This window comes from Oryctolagus cuniculus, chromosome 1 (assembly GCF_964237555.1).
Source record: "Oryctolagus cuniculus chromosome 1, mOryCun1.1, whole genome shotgun sequence".
In the NCBI taxonomy this organism is placed as follows: Eukaryota; Metazoa; Chordata; class Mammalia; order Lagomorpha; family Leporidae; genus Oryctolagus; species Oryctolagus cuniculus.
This window is the reverse complement of record NC_091432.1, coordinates 92,607,869-92,622,538: the sequence shown is the minus strand read 5'-3', so window position 1 is coordinate 92,622,538 and position 14,670 is coordinate 92,607,869. Positions and strand designations below refer to the sequence as shown.

General features: G+C 38.7%; 1 protein-coding gene across 3 annotated transcripts in view; it reads left to right on the top strand.

Annotated features, from left to right (window-relative positions):
- Positions 1-14,670, top strand: part of PGR (progesterone receptor) — a 71,564-nt gene that overhangs the window by 28,224 nt on the left and 28,670 nt on the right. For all 3 annotated transcript variants that reach the window (XR_517023.4, NM_001082267.1, XM_017350681.3), the window contains exon 3: positions 530-646. Coding sequence is in view for 2 of the 3 variants with exons in the window: in NM_001082267.1 (NP_001075736.1) it covers positions 530-646 (117 nt within the window). In the remaining variant the exon portion in view is untranslated. The remainder of the gene's footprint in view (positions 1-529; positions 647-14,670) is intronic.

Below are 14,670 nucleotides of genomic sequence, written 5' to 3'. Positions count from 1 at the left end.
ATGCTATTCATAAACATTAAATCCTTTAAGAGAGAATCAGCCCCAGATAGGACTAAGTGGGTAGATTTTTAGGAAATCTATTTCAGAGACCTCTTTAATTGTCTAATCTTTATCTGTTTCCTTAAAGTCTTAGAAGTCATAAAGAAGGGTTTTACTAAGGAGTCCACTATCTTTCACAAATAGTGTTTATCAGCACCAAACCTGAAATGACAGAAGTAGCTAAAGGCAGTGTGGTGGTGACCAGCATTCAGAAGGTTCACAAAATGTACCAAATATATTTTAAAGGAGCCCTGGAATTGATTTTTATGCCATATTCCTCCTCTCATTTAGGCTTCTGAAAGCACAGGTGAAGTATTGAGCAGATTTATGACATCACCAACATTCATCATGCTGAGCTAAAGGCTGACTGAGAGATTCATACACTTGCTGATGTGCACCTACCCCAGGGTATTTCAATCGTTGCATAGAATTTCCAGGGGTCTTTAGATGTTGTAAGTATTTTTCACTTTTTGTTTGTTTTTTATTTTAGGGCAGCATAACTATTTATGTGCTGGAAGAAATGACTGCATTGTTGATAAAATCCGCAGGAAAAACTGCCCGGCGTGTCGCCTTAGAAAGTGCTGTCAAGCTGGCATGGTCCTTGGAGGTAATTCTGATGTTTTCATCAATAGTGTACTATCTAGTATTTATGCTATCAGACAGTGCAGTAGAAAAATCCTAATTGTTCTTATTTATTTTTGTTCTTCCTTTTTTTATGCCTTGATTGTTGGTAGTAACTTCATCCTTGACTATGTAAATTAAGCAATGTATACCATTCTATTACCTATAGATTTCCAGCATATTGAAATCTGTCATGAGAAAACTCCATTAATCTCTGTTCTCTATAAGTAAGATTATTAGAAGTGCATTGACCTGTTTGAATCACATGAATTGGAGTCTATGCTTTGTAGCTCAGTGCTAGTGTGGCCTTGAGCAAATCACTAACCTTTTTTGGGCCTCTGTCTCTTCATATGGAAAATGAGAGCATTGAATCAGCTCAAAAATTGATTCTGCAGATTGGTCAGGCGCATTGCTTTTCAGATCCTATAAATGATTGATTCAAGCAAGGTCGGTGGAACTGAAGTCTGACTCCATTTGATACTTAAATTCATAATTGCTCTTCCCCATATTTTCATCATTATTAAAATATCTAACTATTTCAGTAAATCAACAAACAATAAATACTGGCAAGGATGTGAGGGAAAAGGTACCCTAATCGACTTTTGGTGAAAATGTAAACAGTACAGCCATTGTGGAAGACAGTATGGAGATACCTCAGAAAGCTGACAATAGATCTACCATATGACCCAGCAATCCCACTCCTGGGAATTTACCCAAAAAAATAAAATAAAATAAAATAAAATCAGCAGATGAAAGAGTTTTCTGTACCCCCATATTCATTGCAGCTCAATTCACAATAGCTAAGATATGGAGTCAATCCAGATGTCCATCACCTGATGACTGGATAAAGAAATTATGTTATATATACACTATGGAATACCATTCAACTGATAAAAAAAGTGTGAATCCTGTTTTTTGCAACAAAATGAATGAACTGAAACAATTATACTTAATGAGATAAACCAGTCCCAAAAAGACAAATACCATATGTTTTCCGTGATCTGTGGTAACTAATAGAGTACCAAAAATATATACAAGTGTATAGAAGTTAACATTTTCAGATTCCATGACTGTTTACAGCCCTTGTCTTTACTGTTGAGGAACAGTGTTTTTTCTTCTTACTATTTGTTGAACTCTATACTTAGTGTAGAGTTAACCTTATGAGTATAAAGTAAACTAAAAGTAGATCCTTGTAAAAATTAAAGAGAGGGAACAAGAGAGGAAGGATGGGAGCATGGGTGGGAAGTATCACTATGTTCCTAAATCTATATCTAAGAAATACATGAAATTCGTATACCTTAAATTTAAAAAAGAAAAAGGGATTAATTTTATATAATGACTAATGTCTTGAATGAAATAAAACAGAATAAGGAAGATGAAGAGCTCTGGGTCATGAAACCCAATCCTTTCTCCTACATTTCCTTTAGTTAGCCATATCCTATGTAATACTATCTGGGAGTCATGGTTTTATTTCTATTTCTTTTTTGAGATTTACTTATTTATTGAAAAGCAGAGTGACAGAGAGAGAGGGAGAGACAGAGAAAGATATTCTATCTGCTGGTTCGTTCCCCTGATGGCTACAATGCTATACCTCAGTGCCTGCCCTGGGAGTCATGGACTTTACATCTAAATTTGAATTCTCTAAAACATAGTAAAATGTGTACATAATTGTTGAAAAATATTTCTAAAAGTGCTTATTCAGTATGCCATCTAAAAAGCTTGTGTTCTATCAATGTGCTGTGTATCTTCAGTTGCGAAATGCACTATGCAGACCAATATTTGTCAAGTTTGAAGGCTACCGAAACGTTACCTCCACTCTAAAGCCTTTGCCCACATGCTCAGACAAAACTAATGCTCCAGGCAACACACTGGGCATTCTACAATAATTCACTGAAATCAGATCACTGGCAGGGTTTTATAAGTTCTTGATTAGAGATCTGTATCCCCTAAGTTAAGGGCAATCAATGAGCAGTTCTCAAGCTTATGTGTGTCTACAACAGTGCTTGACTTAAAAAAGCACTTGCTAGTCATTAAATGAATAAATCCACTATCTCACCAGATTAAAGGTTATTTTTTAGTCCCACAACTCAATTTCCTCCTCTTTTTATTTCTTCTTTACCCTTCGAAGTCTTCAGAAACTTCCTAAATTTTAGAAATTAGGGCTTTCTCACGATATCACATATCTAGTTAATATTGGACTGAGGAAAAAACCCAAAGAAATTCTGACTCCTGGCACAGTAATTGTGTTTTCTACATCTTACTTGCCTTAGAAAACAGCAGAACTCGTAGCACTGAAGCTGAGATTTCATCAGGATCTTTGACCTTTAATGTTCTCGCAAATGGCTTGAAAAATTTCTTCAACTTCATAGCAGAATAGGAATGGCAGAGTTATGGGTTGAACCTTCGAGTATTCCTAAAGAATTTGATGTTTTCTCAATATTCTAGACGTCAGCCTATCATTTAAGTTTCTGTAACCTTTCATTATCTTTCATATCCTAATTCCTTGTTCTTTTGGTGTACGGTTCCAGTGCTCCCTATGTCATACTCTACCACCTCCACAGTTATTACTGTATTTTCACATCGTCTCTATCCTTATTTATTTTAATTAACTTTAGCTTTTTCTCCCTTCCTCCCTTTTTCCTTCCTTTCCTTTCTACTGCCCCCCTCCCTCCATTGTTCATTAACTGTGTATTGAGTCCTTCCTTCTTATCAGATTCTATTCTAAGATCTGGGAGTAGAACAACAAACACAATGAACATAGCCTTGCCCTCATACAGCTTATACTCCAGGGGAAGAAGTGACAAGCATGTATGTGAAATGATGGTAAAGACCATAGAAAATGTTGAGTAAGTTGTGTTAATTGGAAATGTCAGGAAGGGTGTCAGTGCTGGCCACTTGATGCTGATAAATGTTTTCAGTTCACTTAGTCATTTGTTAAGCATAAGATTGCTAACATCATGTGTTTGATACACTGTAGTTTTTCTAAAACTTAAAAATGCATTCCTAATTCTTAAAATACTGCTTAAAACTAGCTCATCTACCTAAAAGCAGCTCACCGGAGTAAGTGTTTAGACTAGCAGTTGAGATGCCACCGGGGTGCCCACTTCCAATATCAGAGAGTCTAAGTTCACATCCTGCCTCTGCTCCTGATTCCAGCTTCAGGCTAGTGTGCATGCTTGGAGGCAGCAGATGATGACTCAGGTTTGGATCCCTGCCACCTGTGTGGGAGATATGGACTGAGTTCCTAGTCCCTGTCACTGTGGGCATTTAGGGAGTGTATCAATGGATGGGAATGTCTAGTACCTCTGCCTCCAAAATAAATACATAAAACATAAATTTAAAGTATCAACAGTTCACCTGCCACAAGTGGTGTGTGTTCCACTCTGGAAAGAGTGTATGAGCCTAAGATTTTTTGAATATCCATTGTATTAAGAACCCTACTTAGTCCTGTCATGGCTGCCCTTGTGCACAGTACTATACAATTCTTAATAAGATCATTGTAAAGAAGAGGAGTGTCATAAAAGTAGTAACACACATGCTATGCAAAAGAGAGAAAAGGAAGGAAATAATTCTGAGAGAGTTAGTAAGAGCTTCAAAGACTCTCAAAAGGTGAATAAATTTTTAATAAGTGGAAACAGAGAAAGGTGTTTCTACAATGAAAATAATATTTATCTGACAAAAACATAGACATTCCAGTGATGATTGTTTTTCTGGAAAGTAAGTTATTTAGTGGGAACAGGAAGAAGTGAAGCTTGAAAGCTAGGTTGCATCAGATTCTGGAGTTTGGCCTTTGCTAGGTAGGCAAAGGACCAGTGATCTTTCCAAATAAACTCTCCTTGGTCTGTCCATGAATAAAGCCCAGCAAGCTAAATGCAGCACCTGGTGCCTCTCATTGATAGCAGCTGTGTCCTTTGTCGAAGCCTTTCTCCCACTGATCCTTTGTGTACTTTCCCCTGTCTTCACATGTTTTACTTTCACCTTTCACGATTCTCCCTTCACTCCTTGTGAACTCTGACATGTTTCATGCTAAGTGTGACTTTTGAAAAACCTTCCCATTTCCTCACTGCAGGGACACAGGTTTTGTGGGGACCCAGTAAAATGTAGTGTTTTTCATCTCTGGGTCAGTGGAAGGACTTTGAGCCAACTCAGATTGGAGTTCGTTCTGAATCTTCTTATTTCAGCTTTCCTTCTCCTATAATGGAAGGTTGACCCAATGGGCCACAGTGGAAATGATAAGGGACCCAGCTACCCAACCCCTCTCCCACCCTACATGAGACATTGGGAACTGACTCTCCCTCTTCCCATTATATGCTTAGTTCATTGTTTTATAACTGTGTATTTACTGGGATGAAAGGGGCAGAGACCCAAGCAGCTCAGAGCAGGGTCACCTTTTTGGGTACAAAGCTGTCGTCAACTTCAGTTTCTGTATATTTCTTCTGCTTAAGGGCAGAATTGGTTCCATGATAGGGCAGAACTTAGTGCAGGATGAAATGTCCCCACATCAAATATAGAAGTGATGAATAGGCATCATTGTGAGCAGAGTTATCATTGCCTAGCAACATGGTCCCTAAGTTTCATGTCCTCCAGTCTCATGAGGGTTCTGAGTTCCCTGTGGCCATCCTGTGCTCTACTTCTCCTGAAATCTAAAGCATTTTTCCCTTGATTGTCCAAATCAGGACAACTTCTGAGAATGGAAGAGAATGCTGTCAATAATTGAACTGGGATAACAGCTATCAATGGAGACAGTCCCAAACTAACTGGTCATATGGGGAACCTTCATTTTCCCAGTTAAAAGATACAAATGTGTGCTGGCCAAAACAAATATACATTTCTGGGGATAAGAATAAAATGTCAAATGTTTACATATATAATACTTAGCACACTAATTTAGCTAAATATTTAAATTGAAGACAGAAATGTACTGTTTAAAAGTGCTGCTACTCTGCATTCACATTTCCTTTCATTAATGATTTCAAACACGTTTGAAAATAGGGGCCTGAGTGTCTAGAGCATCTTTAAAGTCAGCTCATCATTTTGAAGGGAGTACAATTTTATTTATTTAAATTATTTTATTTATTTATTTAAAATGTTTTATATATACACTTTTTTATTTTTTTTTACAAAGTAGCAAAGTTTATTGGGGATAGGGCATTCATCAAAGCAGATGGGACAGAGAATGACCAGTTACTCAGACTGGGGAAAGCCAGGTAATGTGGTTAAATGGAGAGAATACACCTGGCAGGCCAGGCGGGTGGCTCAGCAGAGACTTGAGAGCTGAGAGTGCAGTCTGGGGCTCATAAGGTAAAGGGTCCAGTTTTTCCTGCCATTTGTGTTTCCCTCCATGTCAAAGAAGATTCTTCTCAGGTTTTACTACTCAGGGCTGTCAGACTGGAATCCATGCACATAACCACAATTAGAAGTTTATCAGCCTGCTGGTGCCCCCACGAGCATCTGTGCTTTTGTCTTTGAACCAGGAGTGGTTTTGGCTTTAAAGCAGGAGCTTTGGAATTAAGCCTAGCTTCCAAATATTTTTTTAACTTTCATTTAATAAATATAAATTTCCAAAGTACGGTTTATGGATTACAGTGGCTTTTCCCCCCCATAACTTCCCTCCCACCCACAACCCTCCCATCTCTCACTCCCTCTCCCATTCCATTCGCATCAAGATTTATTTTCAATTATCTTTATATACAGAAGATCAATTTAGTATAAATTAAGTAAAGATTTCAACAGTTTGCTCCCACACAGAAACATAAAGTGAAAAATACTGTTTGAGTACTAGTTATAGCATTAATTCACATTGCACAACACATTAAGGACAGAGATCCTACATGAGGAGTAAGTACACAGTGACTCCTGTTGTTGACTTAACAAACTGACACTCTTGTTTATGGTGTCAGTAATCACCCTAGGCTCTTGTCATGAGTTGCCAAGACTATGTAAGCCTTTTGAGTTCTCTGACTCTTATCTTATTTAAACAAGGTCATAGTCAAAGTGGAAGTTCTCTCCTCCCTTCAGAGAAAGGTACCTCCTTCTTTGATGACCTGTTCTTTCCACTGGGATCTCACTCGCCAATTCGAGTCCCCACTGCTCCACTTCTGATCCAGCTCTCTGCTATGACCTGGGAGAGCAGTAGAAGATGGCCCCTTGGGCCCCTGCACCCGCATGGGAGACTAGGAAGAAGCTCCTGGCTCCTGACTTCAGATCAGCAAAGCTCTGACTGTTGCAGCCAACTGGGGAGTGAACCAGCGGATGGAAGACTTCTCTCTCTCTCTGCCTTTTCCTTTCTCTCTGTGTAACTCTGACTTTCAAATAAATAAATAAATCTTTAAGAGAAAAAAAAAAAGAAGTGGGTGGAAGATCTCTCTCTCTCTCCCCTCTCTCTCCCTTTCTCTCTCTCTCGCTCTCTCTCTCTCTCTCTCTTTCTCCTCTCTCTTTGTTATGCTGCCTTTCAAATAAATAAAATAAATCTTCAAAAAAGTTTATCATATTACCAATTTGCACGTGTGGGGGACATCAAAAAGTTCATGAGAATGAAAAGTGGAATTAAAAGAAAATACACATTTTCCATGTAAAATCGTTATTTATTTATTTATTGACAGGCAGAGTGGATAGTGAGAGAGAGAGACAGAGAGAAAGGTCTTCCTTTTTGGCACGCTGCAGCCGGCTCACCACACTGACCCAAAGCCAGGAGCCAGGCGCTTATCCTGGTCTCCCATGGGGTGCAGGGCCCAAGCACTTGGGCCATCCTCCACTGCACTCCCTGGCCACAGCAGAGAGCTGGCCTGGAAGAGAGGCAACCGGGACAGAATCCGGCGCCCCGACCGGGACTAGAACCCGGTGTGCCGGCGCCGCTAGGTGGAGGATTAGCCTATTGAGCCACGGCGCTGGCCATAAAATAGTTTTTATAAAAAGATTTTATTTATTTGAAAGCCAGGGTAACAGAGACAGAGGGAGACATAAATAGAAAGAGATCTTCCATCTGCAGCTTTACTTTCCAAATGGCTGAAATGACCAGGCCTGGGCCAGATAGAAGCCAGGAGCCATGACCTCATCCAGGTCTGCCGTATAGGGGCAGGGCTACAGGCACTTGGGCCATCCTCTGTTGGTTTCCCAGGTGCATTAGCAGGGAGTTGGATTGAAAGGAGGGCAGCCAGGACTGGAATCAGTACTCAAATAGGATACTGGCATGGCAGGCCTTGGCTGAACCCACTGTGCCACAACACTGGCCCCATAAAACTTTTTTTTTTTTTACAGGCAGAGTGGACAGTGAGAGAGAGAGACAGAGAGAAAGGTCTTCCTTTGCCGTTGGTTCACCCTCCAATGGCGCCCCTATCGGGACTAGAACCCGGTGTGCCGGTGCCGCAAAGCGGAGGATTAGCCTAGTGAGCCACGGCGCCGGCCCCCATGAAACATTTTTAATAGTTGTCATAGAAGAGTTTTTTTGTGATTCCCCTATAATTTAAAAACTTGATGCATAATTAAGGAATGTACCAAATCTACCCAAAACATTAAAAGTAAGTAAATTATACATCACTCAGTTTATAATAGCTGATAACTGTTAATGCTTCTTTCATTTTTGTTGTGTTTTATAAGGAATAAGGCACTACAGATATTTTGATGATTCTGGTGTGTCTTTCCCTAAACCCATTTGAATCATTCTTTCCTCACAGTTAACTATTATGTTGAATTATTGTTCAGCATTTTTATACTTGTAGTTCATGTATATGAATATTTAATGTAGTAGGATCATTTTGGATATTTTAAGTCCATATGCCATCCATCACACTAGATTTGTACTTCTCCAACTTGCATTTTCCTCTCAGTGTTGTGTTTTTGAAGTTGGTTTAGATTATCTATGTAGCTATGTTTTAATTTTAACTTCTTGGTAATATTTCACTTCATGAACATTCCATAGTGCTTTTCTCTTTTCTTGTATTAATGGTATTTACTTGCAGTTTTCTCATAATTATGAAACGTGCTTGTGCTTGTATCTTTGTGCATGTGCTTGAGAAGCTCTCTAGTGTACACCTGGAAGGAAGATTTTTGGCTCATTGACAGAGCGTGACTCTTCACCCTGTCACCAAGTCAACCCCCAAAATGCCTGCTTCCACAAACGTGTGAGAATTCTTGTTGCTTTGTATCCTTACCTGTACTTGGTATTTTCAGACTTTATAATTCCTTCCTTCCTCCCTCCCTCTCTCACTCCCTCCCTTCCTCCTTCCAATTTTCCTTCCTTCGTTTCCCACTCCTTCCTGAAGTTTCTCATTTCTGATATACAGACCATTTGAATAACAGAAGATGAAATATGAGAAAACATTGAAAAATTTTTAAAGATTTGATAAAACCTTAAAATACAATATCTGAGGTGTGAAACATGTTTTTGAAATATTGTGATACAGATTTTATTAAGAAGTTTGTACCTGTCTGCTTCAGTGACTGTAAGAATTGTGTTTGAATTATTTGGTCTCTTCTTTGTATACCATTCCTATTTTTAATGAATCATTTCCCTTACCTTCAGTAGGTCACGGTGATCTTTTGCATTCAGTTCATTGCTGTGCAGTACTGTGTAGGAAGATAGTGATATCCTTAATTTAGATGTCCTGCTTCTAACTTCTTTCATTTAGAAAGCACTGTAGTTTAATGATTCACAAATATTTTTTTCCAAAATGAATACAGCTCAGTATTTGGTATTTGTGGTAGAAATGCTAGGCTATTATAAAATTAATTAGTTCTTTCAAAAATATTAATTTTCCATGTAAGGGAATGATTAATGAATGTGTTATGTCTGCTGAAACGTTTTTAAAGCCACAGACTATTTCTTTTTTTTTTTTTTTATTTTAGAGACAGCCTTATCCTCAGACCTCAGGAGTGAGTATTTAGAAAGTGTGTTTCTCACTCTTTCCTCCTGCTCCTCCACATAGATTCTCCTCCACTTCTCTTGGCAGAGAGGTAATTTGCTAGGCTGAAGGATTGTGGAGTAAAGGATATTTTTGTTTGTTAGTTAGGTTTTGTTCTCTTCTTGAAAGGCAACAAAGCTTCAGCTATTTTTCTGAAGAATTCCAAGATTTCTGCATTTAGGACACAGTGATACATTCTAAGGGAGTATAGAGGCCTGTTCTGTGTCTTTAATTATTATGACTACAAGTCATTTACCCTCTTTACTTAAGAATTGCTGCGGGTGGTGGCTGCTACCTGCCTCTTTAGACCTCTCAGTATCTTTCTTACAAGCAATTCTTTTTTGTAACTTTTAAAAAAGTTATTCATTTATATAAAGGGAACAAATTTCATGTATTTCATGTATACAGTTTTAAGAACATAATGATACTTCCTATCCTCTCTCCTCCCCTGCAACCCCTCTCCTCCTTCCTTTCTTATTTTTCTTTTAATTTTTGCAATAATACTTTCAATTCACTTTATAATCACAGGCTTAATCTCCACTAAATAAAGAATTCAACAAGCAATAAGTAGAAAATCCGTGTTCTTTGGGAGTATAAACAATAATCAAATCTCCAGATGTCAATTTCTCTACCAAAACTTTGGCATTTGAAGCAGCAAATCTGAGAGATGGTACCCCTCCCATTATGCCCAGTCTTCAGCATTGAAGCCTGCAGCCACATGAGACCTCCTGGTCACCTTCTGGTTGTGTACCCAGAACACCATCTCTTGCACACCAACTGGAGGATAGTCCTTTGAGTATTCATTCTCACTTCCTTGCTTAAAATGTTTCTGTATTTGTTCAGGACTGCTTTTGTGGCTGCCAGCTAGGACTGATCAGTGGTTACTTTCAGTATCTATTCCTTTCTGAGGCTGCAGCTGGGATCCAGGAATTAAATCCAGCTCTCCCATGTGGGTGGTAGAAACTCTATTACTTGAGTCAGAGTTACTGCCACCTGTGGTTTGCATTAGTAGGAGGAGGAATGAGCCAGAGTTGAGAATTGAACCCAGGTACACCATCATGAGATGTGGGAGTCTTAGCCACTAGGATCTATGCCAGCCTCAAGACATATATTTTTAAGGAGTCAATTCTCGAATTCTTTCACTTTTGTATTTTTAATTGGCAAGCGCCTATGTTTTCTTTGAAGTATAAATACAGGAACATTCTGTTTTGATCTGGAAAATGAAGGTGGATCCTGAAAAATGGAAAGCAAACTGCATCAGTGCTATGAGGGCTTAGTGAAGCATAGCCCCAATGGACTGATTTCAGTGCCACACAATGGTCAGCATCCTTTGTCGATCTGAAGTAATCATACGTGTCTCCCATAATTTTATACAGGAACTGAAGAGATTATTGTAAATCCACCCAAACCACAGTGATGCTTATTATGGCCTTATAATGTCTAAGGATTTACACTGGCCCTTAACTGCCTGCTGATCCTTATCTTCTGTTTCCTCATCCATTTCCCAGAAAGCCTCTGGCCACCATCAAACTTACATTTTAATAGCCAGCATAATGATTTTCCCTTGCTCCTACAAAAGAGTGAGCACTTTCTGGGAACCCTTCTGTAATCCATTGAAAATAAAATATGTTTTCCAGAAATAAAAAGTAATGTCAGAGAGGGAAGTGATGGCAAATAAACAGTATTCATTTCAGAGCAGGATCCAAAATTAGCAATCATTCATTTTTTATTCAATCTGTTTGCCCACATTTAACTACCAATAGTGGAACAACCATACCAATATCCTTCAAATATTGCTTCCTTCCTTGTTGCCTGTTTCTACCTCCAGAGCAATTACTAGAGATATATTAGAGTATCCCATTTTATTATCCACATTTCTTAAGTCTTTTTATTGTTTTAACAATGTTATCTTCTATGTTCTGTGCAATTTAATCAATTCTGTCTTTCTGCTCACCATTATTTCTAGGGCTATGTGCTGGAATTTTTTTCCAAAATTTTTAAAAATTTAATTTAATATACAAGTTTCATGTATTTTATATATATGAATTTAGGAACATAATGACACTTTCCAACTTACCTTCTCTCCTGCTTACACTCCATTCCTTCTTCCTCCCTCTCCTGTTCTAACCCTTAATTTTTACAAAGATCTATTTTCACTCTACTTAATGATCCTAATGTTATCCCCTACACTAAGTAGAGTTCAACAAACAGTATGAATAAAAAACGTTCCTCAACAGAAGAGACAAGGGCTGTAAACAGTCATCAAATCTCAAAATGCGCATTTCACTCCAATGTATTACCTTTTTGATATTAGTTACTACCACAGATCAGGGAAAAATATGATATCTGTATTTTTGGGACTGGCTTATTTCCCTAAGTATAATGCTTTCCACTTTCATCCATTTTGTTGCAAAAGATAGGATTTCATTTTCTTTTACAGCTGAGTAGTACCCCATAGTTATATATACCATAATTTCTTTATCCTGTCATTAGTTGATGAACATCTGGGTTTATTCCATATCTTAGCTATTGGGAATTATGCTGCAATGAACATGGGGGTACAGATCACTCTTTCATATGCTGATTTCTTTTGGTTTTGGTAAACTCCCAGGAATGAAATGGCTGGATCATATGGTAGATCTACATTCAGATTTCTAAGGTATCTCCATACTGTCTTCTACAGTGGCTGGACCAGTGTACAGTCCCACCAACAGTGGATTAGGGTACCATTTCCCTACATCCTCACCAGCATTTGTTGTTTGTTGATTTCTGTATGAGAGCCATTCTAACTGAGGTGAGGTGAAAATTCATTGAGGTTTTGATTTTCATTTCCCTGATGGTTAGTGATTCTGAGCATTTTTCAAGTGTGTGCTGGTCATTTGAATTTTCTCTTGAAAAACGCCTGTTCAAGTCCATTGCCTATTTCTTAGCTGGATTGTTTGTTTTGTTGTTGTTGGATTTCTTGAGCTCTTTATAGATTCTGGATGTTAAACCTTGATCAGTTGCATAGTTTGCAAGTATTTTTTCCCATTCTGTCAGTTCTTTTTCACTTCACTGAGTGTTTCTTTTGCAGTGCAGAAGCTTCTCAGCTTGAAGTAGTCCATTTGTCAATTTTGGCTTTGATTGCCTGTGCTTCTGGGGCCTATGCCAATGCTTTGCAGAGTTCCTCCAGTGTCCTCTAGTAATTTGATGATATCGGGTCACAGATTTAGGTTTTTGATCCATTTTGAATGGATTTTTTTTAAGGGTAAGGTAGGGATCTACTTTCATATTTCTGCACATGGAGATCTAGTTTCCACAGCACAATTTATTGAAGATGCTGTCCTTGCTCCAGGGATTGATTTTAGCTTCTTTGTCAAAAATAAGTTGGTTGTATTCTTTATGTCTTACTATTGAAAGTTTGAGTAGGCTGGCACCGCGGCTCACCAGGCTCCTGCGGCGCCAGTATTCCAGGTTCTAGTCTAGGTGCCTGTTCAGTCCACAGAGAGGCAGGCATTCCTCAAGCCAGGTGTCTGTGGGTGTTCCACCCAGGTGGCTTGAGCCCCAGAGCCTGTAGTATGTTGGGAAGCCGGGGGTGCCTCATAGTCTTATGTGTGTCCCAGCCCCTGTCAGTCCTCCCAGCCAGGCTCAAAATCAGTGGAGACCACAGATTTTTCGCTCTCACGCAAACACAGGTGCCACTGGCCAAATATTGCCTTCTCCCTGCTGCTGCCAGTACTGCAGAGAAGACGGCATCCTGTCTCTGCCAGGTGCTATATGCATGCACAAGGGCTTCCTCAGCTGCCACTTTTGCCCAAAATGGCATCCGCTGTCTCCCCGATGGGCACTGGGCACTGTTGTGGGAAGGATGGGATGAGAGAAACGTGCCCCTTTTATTTCCACAGGATCCATGGGTACCCTCTAGCCCCTAGGACTCTGGTCCAGACTTGTGCCATGCTCTTCCTCTGGCTATATCACCATGGATTGCTGCAGTCTGACCTCATCTCCATCTCCAAGCTGGCGTACTCTCCAGCTGTCAGCTGCTGGAGTCATGTGTTGTATCCATGTTCATGTTGCGTGCCTGCACCTTCCACACAGGCCCGCTGCATTCCTATTCCTTCTGTAGAATTTCCACTGTGTTCTTCTTTCTAACTCTCCTCTGAGAGTGAACTTTCTATACTTTTGTTTGCTGTTTATACCTAGCTTAGCACAGTATGGTTTTTCCCATTCTGCCATCTTGCAGTCCTTGTTTTAATTGTTTTAAATAATTGTTTTTTTAAAAAATAGATATTTTACTTGTTTCATTTATATGTGTCTGTTTCTTTTTACAGTAACATTTTATTTCATTTCAAGTATTTATCACATATCTTTAGTAATTGTAAGCAAACTTATTATAAATAATAATTCTAAAGTCCTAAAACTCAGGATGCAGTTATGTAATTGTACTATGTTAGTAAACCAAATCTCTTTATTTATAAAGAGTTCTGATTTTTTAAAGTATTTTTTAGTTATGGTGGTTTAAAAACTCTCCTGGCAAATATCAAGTTACTAATGATTTAATAATTGGTTCCCCAAATTCCTGAACATTTAACAGTCAGCACTTATAAGCCAGTTTGAACCAAATCCAACACACTGTTTATTGTTTCTGCTATTTCTGATTCACTATTTCTTTAATTTTTAAAAATTGCTGTGTAGTTTTAATTGAAGGTATTTCTCTCCAGAAAAATTGTATTTCATTCTTTCAGGCACCTTAGAAAATTTATTATTGAAGAACCACTTTTAATATTTACTGTTCACCTCTATGTTTCCTAAAGCTTGTAAGCACATTAATTCGAAGCTGCATAGCCTGGTGAGAGAGACCTAACAACATTATGAAGTACCAGAAGAGGTGCTCTCACACCCACTAAACTCAGGTTGACACTAGTATGCCTTCTTCCCATGTCCTTCTTCTATTCCTACCATTTTCTTCCCTCGGGGATCAGATTAGCTTCAACAACTGCATTTATTATTGCTGAAATTACATATCTACCTTCAACATTTTGAGCTCTGAGACTTAACTTAAAATTGCCTACCGTGGCAAAAATACAGGAAAATGTTTCTCTGTACTTTTCACTCTAATGTGATAGAATAA